General features: G+C 41.2%; 1 protein-coding gene across 5 annotated transcripts in view; it reads left to right on the top strand.

Moving 5' to 3' along the window:
• The window catches only part of TSPAN9 (tetraspanin 9), a 179,098-nt gene extending 157,471 nt beyond the window's left edge, over positions 1-21,627 (top strand). For all 5 annotated transcript variants that reach the window (XM_058419320.1, XM_040055569.2, XM_040055567.2 and 2 more), the window contains 6 exons: positions 11,858-12,049; positions 13,606-13,680; positions 15,158-15,259; positions 15,866-15,997; positions 16,118-16,201; positions 17,563-21,627. In XM_058419320.1, the coding sequence (XP_058275303.1) occupies positions 11,858-12,049; positions 13,606-13,680; positions 15,158-15,259; positions 15,866-15,997; positions 16,118-16,201; positions 17,563-17,634 (657 nt within the window). In that variant the 3' untranslated portion in view covers positions 17,635-21,627. The remainder of the gene's footprint in view (positions 1-11,857; positions 12,050-13,605; positions 13,681-15,157; positions 15,260-15,865; positions 15,998-16,117; positions 16,202-17,562) is intronic.
• The last annotated feature ends 1,275 nt before the right edge of the window (positions 21,628-22,902 follow it).

Below are 22,902 nucleotides of genomic sequence, written 5' to 3'. Positions count from 1 at the left end.
AATTTTCTTACTGAATATTCATGTTTCTTCTTGAGCCAATATGATTGCCTGTTCTTCGTTTCCCTAAGACATCTCTCTGGATGGGAGGGAAATGTGAGATTCAGTTAACTGAGTCATCTGTTTACTGTGATGCTTCTAACTCTTCTCACTGTAGCACATGCCTGCTCTCCTACCCCTTTTTATTTGTCTGATCTGGCCCCTTTATTATTTCAGTCCTTCTTAGTCTCTCTGAAGAGAATTAGGCTCAGCCTTGTAGCATTTCCAGCAACCTGCAGGTGAAAAGTTTCACTTGCCTGAGGATTTTTACATCTTGGAAAGTAACTAGATAGAGATGATTCAGGCAGTGGATGGATAACACATAATATTTTTAATTGAAGACCTCTTGACAGAGTATTTAACAATAAGTAGGAAGTGTTCCCAGTCCACTGGGAGATGTTATTTTCTAGGTAGTAGCCTCAAAATAGAACCTATTAATAGAAAGAGATAGGATAGCTTTAAATATTACCAAAGAAATAGTAAATCTGCACTGAATTACAGTTTTGTAATTCAGTTTGAATACAACTTTTCTCTGGTTGATCTAATTTTTTTTTCCTAATTTTTTTTTCCTAATGAGTGCTAAGCAAAACTCTTCATCCTTTATTATCGTTGCTAGTTCCCTGTTTATTTATTATTGCTATTTATTATCATTGCTATTACAAAATTGTGCTTCACTTTCAAGAAGAGCAGACAATGTAGAGGGCAAAGAACTTGTTTGCCTGCCTTCACTCACGATATTTGAGGATCGCAGTGCTTGTTATACTGACAGCTTAAAAAATACAAGGTTACTAGGAACTGGAAGCCATGCTACAATCTTACGTGAAATTAAGTAAAATTGGAAGTCAGTTTTACTCCTGAGTCAGTTGTCAGTGGTGCTAGATGTTGTGAATTAAAGAGGGAAGTGAATCCCCCAGAGTTTTGTGCTGTTTTAATATGCAAATTGACCAAGAGTAAAATGCTTATAGTCCAACAAGTATCAGGCTTACTTTACACATACACAGTGAACTGGTTTACAAATAACTTTTGAAGATAGCTTCTTCACACTGATTCCTCGCATCTTTTCTCAGAAGTGCCTCCAACAGCTGAAAGAGAAAGATACAAGTGGATTGCAGAATGTGGTGTAAGGCCTTTTTGAGCAGATGGAGAATGAAGTGTTTGAGATGCACAGTGTTCTTGGTTGTGGCCTGTAGTACATCTTCAACAGAGTATCCTGGATAGGTCCTCAGTCCTTTTACACAAATTTGGATGAGGATTGCTGACTGTTGCCTCATCACAAGTCCTTCAAACATCTGATTGTTGTTTTGGGGTTTTTTGTTGTATTTTTTTTTTTTTTTTTCCTGCTGCTTTTATTTGGTATTAAGAGATATAGTAGAATTAAGCAGCTGTGGTTAAAATAAACAAAGCGGATAAAGCGGCTTCAGGAGAATTGGCTCAGGAAAAAGGAGACGGATTAACAACATGTGACCAGCAGAGGTGCCTAGATTCCATAGAGTTATGCCAGTGGGTGCTAAGCATTGCAAATGTATATTTGATGGATTGACCAGAATCTGACTCTGCTCCTTGCTGGGGAGAAAGTGTCCATGAATAAGTAGTAGGGGCTTCCATCTCAGAAGAAAATACTGCAGGTGCATGCCCCTGCATTTGTGCAAATATAGAACAAATGAATTTAGCATATAAACAGCCACACAGTTCTGTTTTAAGAAGGCTTTAATGCAGTTGCTCAAAAATTAGAGCACTGAGGGAACTCAACTGATCATGATTACATTTGTTTTTCTCTCTACTCTCAATGGAATAAAATATGATTTCCTGTCTTCTCTGATACATTTCCCTTGGGGCTTTTGTATACTGGAATTTGGACTGTTTGTTACTCTGAAAACTATCTTGGTAAAACTGTCTCTTCCTGTTGACATATGTGAAAATTGTTGAAAAGCTTCCTTCTAGTTTTCAAAGCCTTGAGTGCTGGTGAATCAAATGGGTTTGGAAAGAGGTTTTAATAACGAGGCAAAGCAAATTTATTAGCCAAATCATGGTTGCTAACATGTACAAGTCTTGTACTTTGTTATGTTTATTGAGGAGTTAGTAATTCCACTTAAATATTCTTCAATTTTTTCTCAGAACTGGGAGAGCAAAATTTAGCTCTCTTTCTGTTCTGCAGTTCTAATGGGATGAAATATCAGCATATATTTGTTTTTGCGCTCAAACTCAGATCTGTGCGTTTCTGTGGAGCAATGAATTCAGAAGATCCCTCTGTCCAGCTTGTTTTCAGATTGGATTTTTGCTTGAAGTGAAATTAACTATATGGAAATAAATAGGAAAATAAAATAAATAATTTTAAAATCATTGCAGATTTCCATTTTGTAATTAATGTTATAATATAGGGAAAAGCTCCAAATTTACATTTCCTGACAAGGTGCTTCAAAAAGTGGTGCATTAAGAGACAGCATTGTAATTTGCTGCCTGTTTTCAGTTTGAAGTCTGTAGATAGGGTCATTTGCAGGAATTAAAGAGAGACTGCATTTAATCCCCAAACTTTGCTTTCAGAGAGATATCTTTTCAGTTATGTGTGTTTAGGAAATAGGGCTTAATACTCAGAAGTGCTTTGTTAGGCTGATGGATTCTCATTCATTATGATGAATTGCTTAGAGAATTTTTCAGCTCTTATCCCCATGCTTACTAATGAGAAAACCGTTTAATGTGAAGATTATGTATAATGCTTTGTTACTGTATTTTAAATGAGCTATTACTGTCAGTCTGTTATCAAGGACAGCATAACGGTGCATTCTAATATATGCATAAGGTTAGTGTTTCTCTAGGAACCACAACGCCTTTATGGGCTTTCTGAATTATATACCTTTTAAAAATTATACAGCCTTTATGAATTTTATGTTAAATATCCTTCCAATCAGATCTTCTCTGTGGAGTGACTGCATAATTCTTTCTTCTATATTAGTTATTCTCTGGATTTTATATATTTTGTCTGTGACTTTTTGAACTCTCTTTTGTCTTTGATGTTTTTCCATCCAGGAAGTGACTGGTTAGGGCCCTACCAGTCCTTCTGATTTCAGGAGTTTTGGTATTTGATGTATAATGTTTAAATTTTTTTTCTATTTTTTTTTTTTTTAATACTAGTTTCAAAGTTCTGCCTCCATTCTCCTTCCTGCCCTCAGAGTTTAACTATCACTTAACCATGTTGTATACATTTTAATCCTTCTTCATACATCATCTCTGAATCCTCTCCAAATGTTCAGTCTTTTTTGCCTACTACACTTTGGGTGTTGTGACTTACACAAAGAAAGATGATAATGCTGACAGTGGCACAGCTCAATCTGACCTTCCACAGCTGCAGGCAGAGACAATTTTGTTGTTTTTTGCTTTGTTGCCTTAGCACGTGCCACTCAAAATAGTTGTGAAGTTTTGGGACAAGAACTACTGCAGTCCAAAGTAATGCCTCATTTGTTTTGACACATTGCTTTTTGCATCAGCTTTTCCCAAATCATTTTGCAGGAAGTGTGTATTTGGGAATCTCATTCTACAGGTTATGTTCCTTTAAATTAATCCTTTGTTTCTTTTCTACTGCTACATTTCTCTACACTTAGTTTTAAATACTGACAATTTATCACCTAGAAATTTCATGAATGAGGTGTTTATCCCCAAATTATTATCATTAGAAAATCAGGGCTGTGCTTGTCTTGGATACAAACTGTGAATAATTGAGTGGGTTTATTCCTTACCTGCTCAGGCAGACACTGGGTACTTGGTGGGGGAAAAAAAGGTGGGAATGCGTGCATAGTGGAGAATATATCTGGAATATAGCTATTAATTAACATCTGAGATCTTATCTCCTAACAGAATAATGGAAGAGGTAGGAAGGGACATGTTGAGGTCATATCATCTTCTGTCCCTTGCTTGAGCAGAGTCAGCTAAAACAGATAGTGTAGAGACTTTCTAGTCTACAGACAGACTGTAGAGTGTCTGGTCAGGTTTGGAATATCTTCACAGATGGAAGCTCCTCAGCCTCTCTGGAAACATTACTTCAGCATTTGGTCCCCCTCACAGGTCTTGCATCAAATTTTATGTGTTAATTTATTGTCATCTTGTCCTGTCACTGAGCACTTCTAAGAGGAGAGCAGCTCCCTGTTCTTCAATGCATTTTATCAGGCATTTATACAGATCAATAAGAACCCCCTGAGCCTCCTCTTGTTGAGGACAAACAGTCCCAGCCCTCTCAATCTCTCAAGAGGCTCCTTTCCCTTACTGGTATTCACCAATTTCTGTCTTGTGTTAGGGAGCCCAGAACTGGACATGGTGTTCCAGTTGTGCTGGATTCACTGGTGTTGAGTGGGGGGAAAGGATAGCACTCAAAACTGCCATACATATTCCTCCAGGTGCAGCCCTGGCTGCTGTAGGCCTTCTTTGCTTTGGGGTTGCATTGCTGGCTTCTGATCAGCTTGTTGTCCACCAGGACTCCAGGCCCTCCGCTGGAGAGCTGCTTCCCAGCCTCTCGGCCCGTGGTGTGTCCTGGTGCACAAGGTCATTCCTCCCCAGGTGCAGGGCTCTGCATTCCACCTTGTTGAACTTCCTAAGATGTTCTCTCTGCCTGATTCTTCATCCAGCCCAGGTGTCTATGATGGGCAGCTCTGCCATCTGCTCTGTCAGCTGCTTGAGTTTGTCTACGAAACTTGCTGAGGGAACATTCTGTCCCATCGTCCAGGTCATTAATGAAGAGGTTAAACAGCACTGGCCCAGTAAGTGGGGTCTGTAACCCTTGAGCACATCCCAGCATATCTGTGTCCATCATCCTTTCACTCCCCTTCCACCTTCTTGAAGTCTTCCCCCACTTCAGACATGTCAGGGCTTGTTCTGCAGTCTAATAAAGTGGGGATCAACAAAACAGCCTTTTCCTATTGTTTATGTTTACACTTGAGTTATTTATTTCATTGGCTCTTACTAAAGAATGTTTTGTCCATTTTATAACTGTTTTCAGCTAATCACAGAGTGGCGGCATTTGTTAAATGTAAACAAAATGGCAACTCCCTGCCATAAAATGTGCAGGCACTGGAGGCACACACAAGTGTGCTGATTCCCCAGCATGGCACGAGAGCTCTCCTGATAGGGCTTCCAAAGGAAAGAGATTTCATGTGTTCATTAGAAATGACATGGTTGCTGTATTTTTCACAAATTAGGAAGAACATGGTGGCTGAGGAAATTACGAAATCATAGAAATGTTGCTTGACAGGAATCTCTGCAAGTCATACCAAGTGGTGCTGCTGCTAGTGCTAGCTCAGGTCAACCATGACTGCCTGTAGCAAAGCATTGAAAACCTCTGTGACTGGAGATTTTGACACCTTCTTGGTAGCTTCTTCCAGTGCTGTTGTAATTTCTCAGTAAAAGTTTGTCCTAAAGTGCAACCTGAAGTACCCAAGCTGCCCTTCAACTAAATACAGAGAAGTTTAAGCTGTCCTTGACAAACTGAGCAAACCCAGGTCTTTTACAGAACATGTCATTTATTGAAGACTCCAGAGTGACCAGGGAAGAGCATCCAAACAAAGCTCAAGGCTTCTGGATGCATATTTATACATTTCAAAGCCACAGACTGATAAAAGTGTCAGAATTTAGTGCTCCTCAGGATAGCTCTCCTTCTGCTTGCTCCACAGGAGATCACAGTCTCTGATGCCTCACTTGAGTTTGTCAGGACCATCCCAGGAGTACAGCTTGGGGGAATGACTCTAGGAAGATGATAAATGCTTTCTCTGGCAGATGGATTAAGGAAACTCAGCATTTGCACAAATTTCAGTTCTGTACCTTCTATTACACACAGGCTGTCAGTGCAGCTGTTACGGAACTAGACTCAAAGAAGACACTGAAATGATTTCCTTGTCTTCCATCAATGCTCAGTTCATAGGAGTGTTGTAGAGGAGTTTGAATCTGCCACACAGTTACGGCAGTAGCACTAAGTAGGTTTTATTTCAGTATGTTCACCTACTTCCATACACTACTCTCGTTTGCTAGTATATGGTTGAAGAACTTCTCAGGTTTAGGTGTCCTTGCTGTATTTTAGATCATATTAGAAGATGATCTTTCTTTGCAGGAGACCTCTGAGATTGTCAGCTGTTAAGTCCCAGTTTTGATTAATCCTCTGGATTATCTAGACAGTGCAGGAAAATGTATCTAATCTTACCTGAAAATCTCCTTTAAGCACCAGCCCTTTCCAGAGATGGATTAACCACCCAAATCCAGAGTTGGCAATTGGCATCCAAAAACTTAATTTGCAGAAGGCCTGTCTCTGTTCTGAAGTGTGTTTTGAAGTGGTGGAAACGATGTAGTTCTCATCCCTGCCTTCTTCCAGAACAGTTATTCTGATCTGTAATAGATTAAGATACCATAAATGAAGGAGAGAGGAAAGTGCTTAAAAAAAAACCCCAAAACATACAAAAACCCCCCAAACCCCAGGATCAGAGTGAGAAGACTTTGGTGCTTCATAAGGGCCATTATCTTCCTTATCTCATCTGCACACTGACTGGTCTGAGAGTCATTTGGAGAAATGGTGGAAAATCTCTGACTTGAAATGACCTGAGAGAGGTCCACCTTTATCTTGTGGAACTTACCAAACAGAAGGATAATATTATTGGCAGCTTTTCCAAAGTGTTGTGGACCCCAACAAAGGGGAGGGAGGGAAGAGCCACCTAGACCCTGAAAAACATTTCTGTGCTAGGCATTCTGCTTGTCCTCATGGCTTCTTCACACTTGTCCTTTTGGTGCAGGTCATCTTCCTCCTGACTTTTCGTTTCAACAGAAGTCTGTCAAAACCTAATTCAGAGTATCTTTCTGTCTGCAGTTGTCCTGAAATCCGTTCCCAGCAGTGACACTTCTTTTGCTTTTTGCCATTTTATGGGATATTTAAGCTGCACTGTGTATTTTTCATTGTATCATTTTTGCTTCAGGCAAGATCTACTTTTCTAACAGAGCACAGAGGAAGGTGGGGAGCTTTCTGTTCTCTGTAACTGGGCCACAGATGGCCATGGGCATGTTATTCGAGGTGCAGTACAAACTGAGACGCTTGCTTCTTTTTGTCCCTTGTGGTTGTCTCTCATTATTTGGTTTCTAAATGTCTCTGTTCTATTCCAAGTGTGTTAAGAGCTCTCCTGGTGTTTAAGCAGGACTAGAAAGTCTGATGTCAAGAACAAACTCTTTCTCTCACACACACCTATTTGTGCAGCTTTTCCATCACGTGTTCTTTGCAAGGGATGGAATAACTGCAGAAGTCAGCAAGAATATGGCCTCATCCCTTTTCCTCTTGGTAATTTTCCATAGCAGATTGCTTTTTCTGATGCTGTTCACTGACTTCAAGGGCAAGTCTATCAACATTATTCAGTTAATAAACATTACCAGAATGGCATTTTCTACCCCTTCTTTACCCCAGCTTGTTGCCACTCAGTAGTTTCGATGGGTTCTGCACACATTATTTTACTCTGAGAAGCAGAAAATGTTATTATTTGTGTAAATGCCAAGAAGCCACAAATGCTACTACCAATATCAAAAATTATCTAGCCCTCACTGACAACAGTGGGCACAATGCTTGATTCTTGTAACCAGCTGTGGCATAATTCATCAATTTACTTCTCCGCTGCGTGAAGCAAAATGTACTACAAATGCTTGCTATTATTCCCCTTGTTCCTATTATTGGAAAGAGACAGAGGGTGTTTGGTTTTCTTACTGACCTCTAGAGTTGTGAATATTTCATTCACATCCTGTCTAATAATTCCTCCCAGGCTAGATAATCCTGTGCATAATCTCCTTCTGTACAATATGTCAGTCTTGGCATACCTCTGACCATCTGTGTTGTCCTTTCCTGGGTCTTGCAAACTCCTTCTGTATCTTTTATCTGGTTAAGGCAGCTAAACCTGGGTGAATTGCTCTATTGTGAAGGTTTGTATTGTTGCATTAGTCCACACAATGCTCAAAAATGCAGAATAGAACAAATGAGCCCCATTCCTATTCTGGTGATAGTGTTTGTCCGGGAAAGGCTTGTTTTGGGGTTTCTTACTCTCTGAGTTTATCTGGAGTTCTAATTTCCCTCAAAGCATCTGAGACTCCTAATGTTTCCTAGAATGCTTTATGTTTTCTGGACACAGTGATGAAGACAGATAGAAGTTGAGGTACTGGAGAGAATTCAAAGTGTGGGAGAACCTGTGAGGAACATTGGTGTTCCTTTTGCTTTTAAGCACAAAATATGTGTACCATAGCTTGGATAAATTGCCCTATAAGTAAAAGTGACTGACTTTATGATAGTGTTCTGCAGTGACATAAACACCAGGGGAAGGAGAGATTTGATGGTTGCCTAGAGGATGATGATTTCTAATCATGAGAGGGAAACAAGCCAACATTTTTTGAGAAGAAAAATCCAGTGGAATTTATTACTCGGTTGAACCATTTCTCTGGGGAAGGAATATCAGTGCCATCACTCTCACACAATTAAATACCAAGCAGCATATATTATTTAATTATATGGTGAAAAAAGAATTAATAAGATGACTTGATATATTCTTGCTGCTTTCACACTCAAGGATTCAGTTGTTCCTAACAGAAAGAAGTGGATCCTGTGAGAAAAAATAGATGTCAGAGCATTTTTGTAGTGTTCACGTTGTATAAAAAATGAGACTGGTATAGAATAAAGTGTCAGTGAAAGGTATTTTATTGCTAGAATCCTAGCCAGCTTTGGTTGGTATGGTTGTATGCAATTAAGCCCCATGTCAGTGGAATTATTTGGGATTTTTTTAAAGAAGCACGAGTGGAAAAAGCATTTGTCATGGGACCTGAAGTTTAAAGCATAAATTTTAGCATCATCAGTACTGCTATGCAGCAGAATAAGGCAGTGAAAAAAAACAGAGAAGAAAGCACAAAAGTCGAGGATCTGTGGAGAGAAGAAATACAAAATTTGTCTTAAACTTTTAGTGCTATTTGGTATGGGATGCCACCTTGTGGAAGTTTTTAGGTCACCACGTCTTATATCAAATCTTTTTCTGACTTTTTACTCTCCAGGCACTACAGAATCCCAATTGCATGGATCAGCCCTTTAACAGTCACTCTGTCACCTGATGTTTTATGTAATCTGAACTTTCAGTATAATTTGGTGGTGGAGAAATCTTACTTTGGGAGGTAGAAAGTATGTGGAAAAATGTTTCCTTAGCTTTGGCGTGAGCTGTTTTGAGAGAGTGACTGGTGCAGACACTGTGGTAGGATTGTGGTACCGCTCTCTTGCGTGCTGTCAGAAAGCTCTGAACGGAGCCGTAATCACATTGTGCACTTTTGGTGTGTTTGCTCGATCACTAAAACAGTTGGAAAGAAGTTACTGCCTTACTGTCTTCAGCAGGACTTTAGAACTGCAGGAAGAAATGGCAAATGTGAGTATGTCTGTAGCCTCCAGCTGACATGCAACTTCATTTCGCATTGTAAAGGACTCTTCTCCTGGTGCGCTCATGTGTCTGGCCTTCTCCATGGTGGTCTGCCTTGGCACAGCACAGGTGTGTTGCAAATCCACCAGACTTTTTTGGCAAACATTTCACATCAAGTGTCAATGCTTCTTTGCTGCTCAAGGCATTGTGGAAAGGGGAACATCTTCTGCCAAAAAGCGAAGTGTTTTGCTTCTGAGTTTACCAAAATATTAATGTGGCTACCATAAACAAGTGAAGAAAGTCTATGTAGAGGGTCTCCTGAACTGAACTGTCCCCAAAGGGACAGAGTTCATCTGTCTTTTTCTGCTTTCCAGCTTTGATTCTCCTTCTGCTCTTGGTCTTTTTTTTTATCTTCGTGTCCATCCCATGGAGCACATATCTGTTTCCTGATTTCCTATAACTTGAAGGTAACTCTACTTTCCATCACTTAAGTAATTAGGTGCTTCTAACTTTTTCTGAGTAAAAATAAACATGAAGCTTCTGGAGTAATTTCCTAGCCACCTTTCCCTTCTAAACCAAATCTCTTTCAAGGGTTGTGCTGCAGGATTTTCTCAAATGGTAAAGAGATGCTGGTTAGGGCTTCTTTCTTCTGTCTCTTTTGTTATGATCTCAAAATCGGTGTTGGATTCTGAGGTGTGATTCTTTATGGGCTGAGCTTTGTATTAATCATATGACCTCCTTTTTCTCTTTTACTTGTCCTTCCTCTGTAAGCCTTTTTCCCTGACCTTGCTCTTACCACCACCTTGTTTACCTGCAATGATCTATTGCTTTTGGCCTAATGATTCCAGAATTCATTGCACTCTTTCAAAACACTTGAACTAGGGCTGTGATTTCGGAACTTAATAGGGTATGAAAGTCCAAGGACCATATTTGTGAATGACCTTTAAAGTGTGAATTCTGGATCTGATGGAAAGTTACACTGAACAATTTTAGTATTTGGTAGAAACTTCTTTGGAAACATTTACAGTCTCATCCATGGAGTGTCAAGAAGTCATTGATTAAAGTGCCATCAGCTAATGGCAGTGGCAGCCCTGGCAGCTTAGAAATGCCATTTAATATGTTAAATTAATGTTGTGTGGTGAGAGCTGTTTCTGACCTCCTGAACCATTAAGCTCTCAGCCCCAGCAACTGCCTGCAGTTCTCATCTAACTGTGGAAACAGCTGAACCACAGGGTGGATTCCTGAGTGAGCTTGAGGCACCAAAACTGCAGCAATTCAAGGACAGAGTCGATGAAATTTAAAGCAGGAGCAATAGGGTGGCTGATTCCATAAGCTGCAGGCAGTTCAAACCTGTGGCTATGTCCACTGGGTCCTGCAGCAGAATATCAGGAGGCTTCTGTTTTGCATCCCCCCACAGCTCTTTACTACTCCGAGTTCACACTGACATTGCTGACATACCTTGAAAGGCAATGAGAAATCAATTCAAGATTATTAAGGGGATAAATTTGAAGGAAGAGGCAAAAGTCCTCTCCTGCCACATGTGTGTATCCCTTTTCATAGGGAGAGCAGGTGTTTGACTTTTTCCTGCTACACACACTCCTGTTGTAGCTGTATCCTGCTCTGTTATAGGACACAGATGTTGTGACATTTATCCATACCTGGTGATGCAAAACTTCCCAAACCACTCTGTGGAGTTACTGTGTGTTGAGTTTTGGAAGCAGAGGTGCTTCCCAGTCTCCTTACAAGAATCGTGAACATTTCCTCTGTTAGCCAGTGAACGTGTTACTCTGCTTCCCTTGGGAATGCCTGTGAGCATCTTGCATAAGGCTTGATCTTCCTGTAGATAATGTACCTAGAAATCTGATTTTGGTGACATTTTGTGAACACTGGCTATCAACACTAAAGCTTTGAGAACTCATAATAAAACCCAACCTGGCTACTGTGACTGGGCATTTTATGACAAATAATTACTGAAATGATGCTTTTGATTGTAAATGTCTTCAGGACTTCTTTGTCTCACCTTGGATGAGGCAATACAGGGCTGAATACTCTGAGACATTGCAGATGACTGCACAAATAAGAAAGGATCTTTCTTTCAAGTAATATTTTTTATTGTCATGGAGAAAAATTGCATTGGGTTGCTGTTGGGAGATCAGTGGGTAGCCCTGGTATCGTGTGCTAAGTGTCTCAGGAGAGAATTCTGCCATCCAGTGGCTTTTAAATAGAATTATAAGTACAGGTGACATGACCAAGTCTGAGTAAGAACATAAAATTCCACTTTGTTTCAGCATCAAGCCACTGAGAGCATTACTGTAGAACACTTACCTGAGAACTTGCTTGTGAAATTCTTTCTTTTCAGAGTTTTGGGGGAAGGAGACAGTGACATTTATGTTAACAGTGAAACCTTTCTTTTGTTTGTCTCTTTGCAGTTATGTGGCTGTGGTCTGCTGGGCGTGGGCATCTGGCTGTCAGTGTCACAAGGGAACTTCGCCACATTTTCTCCCAGCTTCCCATCACTTTCAGCTGCCAACTTAGTCATTGCCATTGGCACAGTGATCATGGTGACCGGCTTCCTGGGCTGCCTAGGTGCTATCAAGGAAAACAAGTGCCTCCTGTTGAGCGTAAGACATCAATACTCCTTTTCACTATGAACAGTGGCTGTTGCCTTGTTACTATTTTATTTGAATGGCCAGTGCAAAATAGTCTTGTGGTTCACTGTGACTTTGGCTTTCAGTCTTCTGTAGGCTTGCAGTAAGACATCCCACAGCTTTGGTCACAGTGATATCAACGGTGTATTAGCAAATGTGTCCTTGTTACTCTGTGCCCTAATGCATTAGGCAGCAAAGCAAATTGCTATAAATTACCTCTGAATGGTTAAGCATGAACTGTAGTATCCACCTGGATAGCCCTTCTGGAAATGTCTGTTGGAAGGAAAAAAATTTTAGGCACAGAGCTGCTCAAAGCCTCTCACAGCTATTTTCTACATTGCCCTTATTTAAGGCCTTTGTCAGAGGATGGTGGAAACCGTCTGAGCCAAAGTTAAGGAGTCAAGGTCTCTGCCAGGCCTTATCAATAAAATAAATAGTCTGACCCTTGAAATTCTCTGACCAGCACTGAAGCACACAGGTTGAGAACCCCTCTCAGAAAACACAATGTGGATCTTCTTGCTTAAACCCAGGAGGTTTCATCATTAGCTTCCCTGACTAATGATGGGAGGTTATATGGGGGAATATATAATACCCCACATAAAAATATCCCCCTCCAAAAGAAAAGGCTGGGGAGAAGGGAACTCCCCCTACAAGGAGAGAGGTATTGTGGCAGAAGGTGGGATCAGGGCTTTCAAGACACGTCCCAGTTCAGTCACAGCTTACAAATCCAGATGCTATGACATTAAGGAGCATGTTTTCTTTGTGCAAAACTCTCTTATATGACGTGGGGGAACAGCTGAGCAGAATTAACCTTAAACCACCTCAGAGAATTAAACTGGAGGCAAAATGTGCACCTAGTTTTTTGCTATCCGATTGCTTGGTTTTGTGTGTTGCACAGCTAGGAAAGCAGAGATTAGTGCATCCACGCTAACTGCAACACCAGCTCAATTTTTTAAAAAATATTTTATATTCATAGAAGGTTCTGAAAAAGTCATTTTATACTATCATGACTGTCATAAGTTCCCAACTGAAGAACTAGCTGTGCTCCTTACTGCTTCTTCCCCAGTGTCAGGGGGTCAGGTGTCATGCCTGTCTGGAGTCCGCTAGGGCATAGAGGCATGAAAAAAAATTTCCAGGCATGAAAAGTACTGAGAAACTACTAGAACTCACGCTTGGGGTGCCTCTGCAGAGAGAGATTTCAGATACAGAGCTGGGAATAGAAGTGCTGAGTAATATGATGACTATTCCACAGTCACATGTGGTTCAAGCCCATCTGCTAGGGAATCATTTCTGAGGCACGTCACACTGATCTTTGCGTGAAGGGATTTAGCATCTGTCCCGTAGTCTGTGTGAAGGAAAGAGACTCCCAGGAGTGTGTGCTGTGGCAGCAGTCAAAAGGAGCAAGACAGAAGCGTGGCTGAAAGCTGCAAACTGGTAGTAAGCCTATTGTCTTCATAGTTTCTAGCAGCTCCAGGTCTACTCTCTAGTTGGCAAGTGTGTATACACCGTCTCTTTTTTCTTTGTTCTAGTTTTTCATCGTTTTGCTGATAATTCTCCTGGCAGAGCTGATACTAGTCATTTTATTCTTTGTTTATATGGACAAGGTAAGCACATATGCCATATAGATTAATTATCTTTATTAGCATGTATACCAGGTTTAGTTTTTTGTTTGATGAAGGTATGCGGGTTCTCCTGGATCTTCACTCTTGCGAAGGTTTAACCTTGAGATTTTGGCTGTCTATTGTAAGCTGCTTCTGAAGGGGGAGGAGGAAGTGATGAGGAGAACAAGCAGGAGACAAATCCCTGAAATAAAACTATGGTCCAGAGCCTCCCTCTTTGTCTTGTCCTGAAATCTTAGATAGCCTTCAACGTTTGATGTCTGCAAGAAGCTGATCATCTTGTAGGCCTGGGTTGTGGAAGGTCCTGCCTAAAACCTTATAGCTTCTTAGGGCCAACCTTTAGAACAGGACTGGAGGAGAGAGGCATGAGATATTCACAGGTTATTCCAAATGTCACCAGTTGTCTCCCTTGACTGGGCAGTCCCAGAGAGTTTGGTATGAGTACAGAATGGACCAGGAGGCAGTTTCTCATACAGCCCACCTGTAGGAATCTGCTGTCTCAAGTGAAGTAGGCACAACTGGCTGGCCCATCAGATACATAACACTGGAAAAGTGACTGGGGAACTGGAGGCCTCTGCTAAATACAGGGCAGAACCTTACAGTACGAATACGTCCAGATTTACTTTAAAACAGCTCCTCCCAGACCTTTATCTCTTCGCAGGCTGTCATGATGCCTGCTTCTTTCTGGGAGCTGAGGTGAACTGCTGATTTTGACTGGGTTGTAAAAGAGGGATGAAACAGTTCTTAAAATATCGTTGCCCTTTATGCCAGGACCATGATCCTTTCTGTTCTACCAGCTCACTACTGTCAGAGGCAAGGTACATTCCTACCTGCATCCAGGACTCTGGGCTCAGACTGAAATTAATACGAGAAATGGGACATCTCAGATCTCCTGTTAACTTTGTCTTCTAAAAAAAGAAGAGCACATTTGAAAGTCATTAATCCTACAAGCTTGCTCCCACAAGGAGAAAAATAATTTTTTTTTTTCAACTGGTTTTGTATTGGCTATTCACTGTAGCCTGCCTGAAGCCATGCAAGGATAACTCCATAAGGTTGGGAAGCCAGGACTCTGATTTTGTGATTTTAGCAAATTAAAGCAGGTCACAGGTAGAGGCTGCTGTGGAGCCTCAACAACTGTCTCTGGCACGGTTACAGCAAGCTCATCAGATTGATGCTGTTCACGTTCAGCTGGTTTGAATCAGATGAGTGTATGATGGACTTTCAGCAGAGGTCTCCTATGTCAAGAGAATTAACCCACTGTTTTGCAGCCTGAGGGAGAGACTAGGCCTTGGCAGCTGCTTAAATGTCCCAATGATTTATGAGAGTCCTGAAGCTTTTTACCCATGTTAGTTTTGTGGTGAGAGAAGGTAAAAGATGGACATCCTGTATGTGTGTCTGTACCATTTGGTCCTTTCCTCTGAACAGCAGTGCATTGACTTCCTCTGTCTTCTACATTGTACAGGTCAGTGAGAGTGCAAAGATGGATTTGAAAGAAGGTATGAAGCTATACAATTCAGAAAATAATATTGGACTGAAAAATGCATGGAATATCATTCAAGCAGAGGTAACATATTTTCTCAGTAGTAAAAAAGTAACATTTTGGTCATCAAGGCTGCTGCAGTCTGTTAAGTGTGGCATCCATGCCTAGTCTAAAAGATGGCTAATGCAGGTTTTGATTTCTGATTTTGCATTCTTGAACATCCAGGGAACACTGTGAAACCCAGAAGTACTGTGAAAACCAGGATCAAAGTGTACTCCATGAGGTGAAAGATGCGCACCTGTCTGGGATTCTCTGTGGCTATCACAGGCATAGAGATGATCCATAAGAGCAGAGAGGCAGCAAAACCTGCATAGGTGGCACTGCAGCTTTGGCAGGATTTTGCTTTTAGCAGTTGTGTGCTTATTACCTTATGTTTTGGTGTTTGGGCTCATGTCTCTGTGACAAGAAGATTTGGGTGTGGAGCCATTTATTTTCTTTGATTTTGTTTTTTCTTTGTGTTTTTAAGTATTTGCTTTAGGTGATCAGCAAACACAGAACACCTTAAAACTACAAAAGCATTGTGGTGGCCTTTTTGAAAATACAGAGTGGTTTAGTGGAAATAAAAGTTTGTAGTTGTGCATGATTTACAAATTGTGCTAGTTAATTTATTAATCCTTTACTTCTGCACAGATGAAATGCTGTGGTGTGAATGACTATACGGATTGGTACCCAGTGCTGGGAGAAAACATTGTTCCAGACCGATGTTGTATGGAAAACTCCCAAGACTGTGGACGGAACTCTACTGAATCACTGTGGAAAACGGTAAGGCTCACTTTGCCTAGGTCAAGTCTTGGGTGGGGGTGGGGAGGAACAAAATAGAGGGAATGCACATGAAAGAAAATGTGACCTTGGGGTTTCAATTTTCATCTTTCATCATTTCAGGGATGTTATGAGAAAGTTATGAGCTGGTTTGATGACAATAAGCATGTCCTTGGTTCGATTGGGATGTGCGTCCTCATAATGCAGGTAATACTGATCTGATGTTTTTCAACATGGCTTTGATTTGCTGTCAGCATTCTTTACTCTGCTGTGTGAAAAGTGAGGCTCAACTGCTTTGAGTTGGAATATTATTTCAAAAATGTCAGATTTGTTTTATGAGTTCATTTAAGGCCATGTGCTCAGAAAGGAAGCAGGTCAGTAGTCAGTCCTGCAAAGAAGACGTGCTACACTAGGGTTTTGCTTGCCCGTGTTTCGACTTCAGGGTACCTCTTTGGAATTCCCATATTAAGCTATCTGTTATGCTGTCCTTTCAGGAACTGGTTGATTTTTAATTTTGGAAACAAGTTCTAGAAATTACCAAAATTAATCAAATCACGGCCACTGAACTGAGTAGGTCGATGTGTTTTAAAAAACAAGTGCAGAAGTATCATAATAATCTGTTATAGTTTTGGGGTTCTTGCTCCAGGGAAGTAGTCACAGTGTTACCCTGGTTTTTCTGAGTTTTTTATAGCCTTTTTGATTTTCATAAACGGAGTCAGATCTTTTTAGTTATTGTACAATATTAAGAGCAGTTTTCTACCTTTTCCCACAGATGTAACATAAACAAATCCTTTGTTTTTCACTCTCTGTCCTTTGTTTGCATATTTCTAACCTGAAAACAATTGTAACTGACAGTTGGTTTAGCCACTTGGCTGAGGGGTGAAAAACCCCAGAAGTCAATCTTCTGCTAGACCCACAAATGTATAAAAAGTAAGAAATAAAACAAAGAGGCTCTCTCTCCGCCCTGTCTCAGGTTTGAGCTGGATCGGAAGGACCTCTGCTCTGCAAAACCGCTTGTCTGCGTGTGGCTGCTTTGTGTGTCTCGGTGACATCACAGCACCAAGCTTGCCAGAGTTCAAGCATTTGCACAATGCTCTCAGGCACATGGTGTGATTTTTGTTACCCTGTGCAGGGCCAGGAGTTGGACTCGATGATCCTTGTGGGTTCCTTCCAACACAAGGATATTCTATGATTCTGTCACTGCCATACTTTTGGAGGAGAATATCTGAATCTGATATTTTCAGTCACAGTTACCTGACTAAACAAGCACAAGTTGTTGGGTCAAAGGGAAGAGTGGCTTGCATGTATTGATTCCAAAAAATTGTTGCACGTATGACAAAGAACCCTGAGAGCTTTTTGGCCTCCATCTGTGCTCTGACAGATGAAACCCTGGACATCACTATGTGCCTGAACGACATACATTCAGGTTTGCTGCTCAGTGTTGAAGCTTGAGAAATATGGCTAGTGTAGAATGACCGTTCAAAGTACAGCTGGGCCATGAATACAGGTCAGCAGTGCAGTTTGGCAGCCTTCCTGTACTAAACTCCTTATTGTTTGTTTTCCTTCAGATTCTTGGCATGGCCTTCTCCATGACGCTCTTCCAGCAGATTCACAGGACTGGCAAAAAATATGATGCCTAAAGCCTCTGAAACATTATCACATCAACCTTTCTGTCTCATTACAAAATGAACACAAATAATGACTGCAAGGAGCATCACGCCTAGCCCTGCTGAGGAAATCCGTCCCATTGACAGATCCACTTTGTTGTTACTTGTCCCGTTATTATCACAACTTATTTGACTCTTTCTTTTTTTTCTGTTTCACATTTGCCATTTATTTGCCAAAGAGGGGGGAAACTCCCCAAACAAATGGATTTTCTACACAAAATCATAGATCTGCTCTAAGAATGTTCCTTAACTTAAGAAAATGTTTTGCTCTACTAATCCGTGCTATATGTGCAAAAATTATGTGTGTTTGACTTCAAGGGAGAATTCTTCAAAGTCTTCCATTAGGTTTTCAACCCTTGTGTCTGATTTACTGGAAGACTCGGAAAAGCCACTCTAACTGAGAGTCCTAGGAATTGGAGCTGCTTTGCTCTGCAGCTTCTTGTACCTTACGGTGTATACTTTTTTATTATGATAAGGATGATGATTATTATTATGATGGATATAGCTTAGAATTTAGTTGCCTGACTTATAACTTCTTACTGTTTTTGGTTTTACACGTTTATTGTACATTAATTTGGGAACCACTGTGCGATCTCCAGAGGACATGTTTTGCAAAGTTGACGGTAGGTGCGGGCAAAGACAACTTTTCTCAAGTCCATGGGGAGGCAACACCTACCTTTATCAGGGCCTTTATGCCCTTACTGTAACAAAGGTATTTCCTTTAAAATCAGAAACTCTTTCCTCAGATGGAATGCAAAGCCTTCCCATTGGACCAGACGCTGAGCTTCCTACTCCTGTGAGGCAAAGTTCCAATGCCTTTACTCACCCAAAGCAGTGCCTGGCTGCTTTATGTCGTGCTACTTTGAAAGCTGAAAGTACTGACTAAGAAAGCTACTGCTGGCACAAAGGAGAGAGATTGCAGTTCGACCTACTGGCAGCAGACTTCACTGACTGTGTTGTCTGCTTCAAAAAGTTTGCCCTTTTTGCCGGATGCCGGATGTGAAGGAAGGGGATGGCAATTTGACGGCACCATTATCATGCCATGGCCTTTGTTGTAGGGATCTCCTCAGGCCAAAGACAGCTGCCTCCCTGAGCTAGAAAGACAGGTTGATTATGAGTGACCAGATGATGCAGTAAAGGGGCAATTTCTAGAATAGCACTCAGAGATGCTCTGTATTGGCAAACCTTCAGTACAGAACTGGTTTTTGCTGACAGATTGCCAAGTTCATCCACTAGGGTAGTTTACTCAATGCATATTTTTACCAACATTCCTGTTAGAAAACTTGAGCGTGTATTTCTCTACTTTGAATGCTTCTTCATTGCAAGGGGCCCCCACTTGGCCATTGTTACAGGTTTTTGCTGTTTTGTGAAGGAAGAAGGAAAGGCTCGACAGTGGAGGATGCTCTGATCAAACTTCAATCAGGGCTTGACTCAGCTCTGAAAGAAACACTGCTTTTTGCGTGGACAGCTGTTTGAAGCGATCTTCAAAGGTTACCTCATCCAATGTCACTCCCAAAGAGGTATTGAAAGATACATGAGATGGGGTTCACTATGACGTTATTGGGCTGAGTCTCAGAAACTGTTGAGGATGGAGATGTTGTGCCTTTCAGGCCATGCCATCTCAAACTACTCTTCTAGTAAACAAATTAATGTCCAGTCTGAATATTCATACTTCAAGCTCTAAAAAGATGTAATTTTCATTGTATCATTCAGCCTATCTTTTCCTTGTGGGCTGGAATAGCTGTTGAGCCACTTTATATCTGGGAGGTTTTAGTTCCCTATTCATCTTCCTAATAAGTCCTGCATGCATCTGTACATCTGGCAGCAATAGTGTTTTGCGTGACCTACGTGTCGCTTTTGAGTTCCTATGAAATCAGTGTGAGAGGAAGGAGTGTGAATGTGTGGGAGATAGAGATGAATTTGGGTGTTGCAGTGAAGAAGAAGGTTACTATTCTTAGACACAGCCCTTGCCCATATGAGCACAATGCCCAAGTTTCACACACAGGGCTCTGGTTTCCCACTGAAGAAGACAAGGCCATATGGGTTCAGCTATTTCACTTGGATAGCCTTTGAAGGAGTCAGGGAAGAAGCAGAGGGAAAGCACAGAAATCAGTTTTACTGAATCCAGTTTTACTTCCATTTCTAACAAAAATTGGGACCAGGAGCATCTGAGCCTCACTGGAGATGGCTGTTCCACATTGAAGAAGGGGCTCTGATGCCCAGTGTATCTGCTGCTATATGTAAGACTGTATCCAAAGTTGCTAGGATGTGTTCCCATTTTTGCGAGAAAAGACAGGATGGTTTTCATTTGATGGCTCCACTGCATTCTCCCTTTGGGCCGAGGTGCTTAGCTTTCTCTAGATTTTCTGGTGCTCAAAAAGAGCCAGCTGCAGGGCTGAGTAGGAGCATCATCTCTGTTCTTTTGGGTCGCACAGTGGTACCTGCCGCATCTTAAATTTTAATCTGCAGTCAGTTTTTGTACAAAAATGGTAAAATATATTAGTGAAAGTAATAAGGAAATAAAAGATGTTTATGAGTAACTCAGAGATGAAATGTGTAGTTGCAAACTCGGCTACTTTGCCTTCCATCCAAACTTATTTTTCTAGAATGCTTCATTCCATTTCATGATCTAGAAGCATAGATCCTGAAATCTTTTTTTAATGACTACTTTAGGCATTTTAAGCACAGTATTAAATGAGATAGTTACATGAGCTTCATGTATTCATCTCTGTGAAGCCACCTACAGGAGAGGAGTCAAAAGCAGGACTGATTTGTGTCTCTAGCTGACTCTCTGATGTGGGAGGTGATGATAGACATCCTCAAAGAAGCAGAAAGGTAATACCACTTTCCAGGCAGCAAAAAACAGCTCTGGAAAGTGTGAAGTTGCAGCAGTCAGTTTGTCAGAGAAGGCACTAATTGTCCTGTAAGCTGGTCAAAGGGAGCTTTGGCTCATGTACGTATGCACTTTTTTTTGCTTATGCTGGTGGGTGGCTGCCTGTGTGTTTTCCCCAAATGTCACTCTGATTATTTAACTATAAGTTTTTAGCATGTTTTTAAATAAAAACTGAGACTGAGTAAAAGTATCTTTAATATACACAAATATTGATTTGTATAAATGCATACCTCCCTGTATCTCTAATTCATGAAAGCACAGTTCAAGTCTGTGAAAGTGCTGTTTCTCTGAGTGTTCCTTCAGACTGTAGCATACCTGCTGTCTTACTGTCCTTCATGCTCGGGAGCTTCCATAGAACTTATGCAGAGACAAAACAGGAGAACTGCCTGAAGAAGTTCTGTTTGAAAGCTGATGAAGTGTGAATTAGCAGTGAATTCTGCTCACTCCTGGTCCTACCAAGGCTGTTTGTTACAGGAAGTCCAGGTGGAAAGCGCTCAAAAAAAAGTGCCCATAGCTAAGGAGCATGTGAAATGCTAAAAGACAATGACATAAATGTCTCCAAGATGACAGAAGATGCCTTGGATATGTCACGCTTTGAGTTCCTGGACTATGGCTACCTTAGGCCAACTCTCCTATCCCGTGTCCACCCGCTCCATTTCTATGCATGAAATACAAACACACACAGGGAGGGTGCAAGCACAGGAGGCAGCCAGACTGATCCTCGTGGTCTTTCCTGGGTGAGGTATCGGTCAGGCATAGAAAAGGCAAAGAGGAAAAGGGTGTTTTCCCAGAAGATGGTTGTTGGGAGGGGAGCAGCATGGAACAGGCCACACATAATTCTGATGTAACTTCTTTCCATAAGTTGAGCAGCTTCATCCTGTAGCTGGCATGGGGAAACCTGGAGATGTTTGCCTCTGGGCTAGCCATCTGTTGTGCAGTAGACACTAAGAGACAACATGCCATTCCCACCGGATGATGTTTGCACCAGTGTTTCTTCTATGCAATACCTACTTTCGCCTTTATATAAAATATTTTTACTAGGATGATATAAAAATAAAGGATTTTTTAAAAGGTACCTCTTTCAGCTCATTTGTGTCCTAACTCCACCACCAAAACTAGAAAGGGACAAAAAAAAAAAAAAAAAAAAATTCCAAAAGGTGGCTCACAGAGATCTATTCCTGCTCCACTGCAGCTGAAATCCAGAGCTCTTGAAGCTGTTTCGTTTGTGAAAAAATTCCTCATCCCTGCCTCCACCCCACCTTCCCCTGTCCTCTCTCATCCTTCAAAACAATATTAAAACAGAAAAAGGTGTGAAAAATCCCCAAATAATGGAAAAATGATTTTGAGAGCCTGATACTGAAAAGAGATTGCGAGGGTCCCTGAGAACACAGAATAGCTGAAGTGAGGATAAAATAGTAGAGAGCTTGAAAGACATCCAGAGGACACAGAGATGTCTCAGACAAAATGCGGAGATTGATTAACACTCAGAGAATGATTACAGCATAGCCCTCCAAATGCCAGGAAAGTAGGAGATGGGCTAAAAGATCCCCAGATGAAACAGGAGCCAAGCAGAAGTGAACAAAGCAACAGAGAGTCCAAAAGAGATTCCAAATGCATAAAGTAGCTTCAGGGAAGGGAAGAAAGCCTGTAAGTGCTCAAGACAACAAAATGCAGCAGTGTCAGAGGCCAACAAAGAAAGAGCTAAGGCAAAGGACTCCCCCAGAGAATACAGAAAAGGCTCAGTGGTAACAACAAAGTATCAGAGCTATTAAAGGAGCTCCAGACTACTCAGTAGTACCAAGGGTGGCCTCAAGAGAAAGTAAAAAAAAAAGGCAGGGGGAGAAAGATTGATAGTGCCCCAAAGAGTAGCATCAAAGAAGGGGGAAAGAGCCAAAAATCTGTAAAAGACTCAGAGAACACAAAGTAGCCTCAAAGAGGCAAAGAAACTAGTAGAAAGCCTGAAAGAACCATGATGAACACACAAGATACTTTGACAATAACAAGAAAATATCAGAGATTCTGAAAGTGCTCTAAGTGTATGCCTGCAGCTGCTAAGAAAGGAGAGATGCTAAAAGAGCAACAGAAAACAGCCTTGGAGAAGGGAAGAAACAAGCATGAAGGCTGAAAAAGTCTCAGGAGAAAGAAGAGAAGCTGCAGAGATGTCATGAACCTTGAAGGAAGACTAAAACAGCCCCAGAAAATCCAGTCAAACTTCAGAAAAAGGGACTGAAGGGTGAGTGGGATATGAAGCAGAAAGACTGAAAGTGCTGCAAAGCCCCCTCAGTGAGAGGAAAGAAGAAACTGAAAGACAGTTGGAGAGGGTAGGGAAGAAGCAAAGAAGTTGCGAG

Source organism: Hirundo rustica, chromosome 2 (genome assembly GCF_015227805.2).
Source record: "Hirundo rustica isolate bHirRus1 chromosome 2, bHirRus1.pri.v3, whole genome shotgun sequence".
NCBI classification, from domain to species: Eukaryota; Metazoa; Chordata; class Aves; order Passeriformes; family Hirundinidae; genus Hirundo; species Hirundo rustica.
Note: the sequence above shows the minus strand (reverse complement) of the source record. Positions and strands in the feature narration are given on the sequence as shown.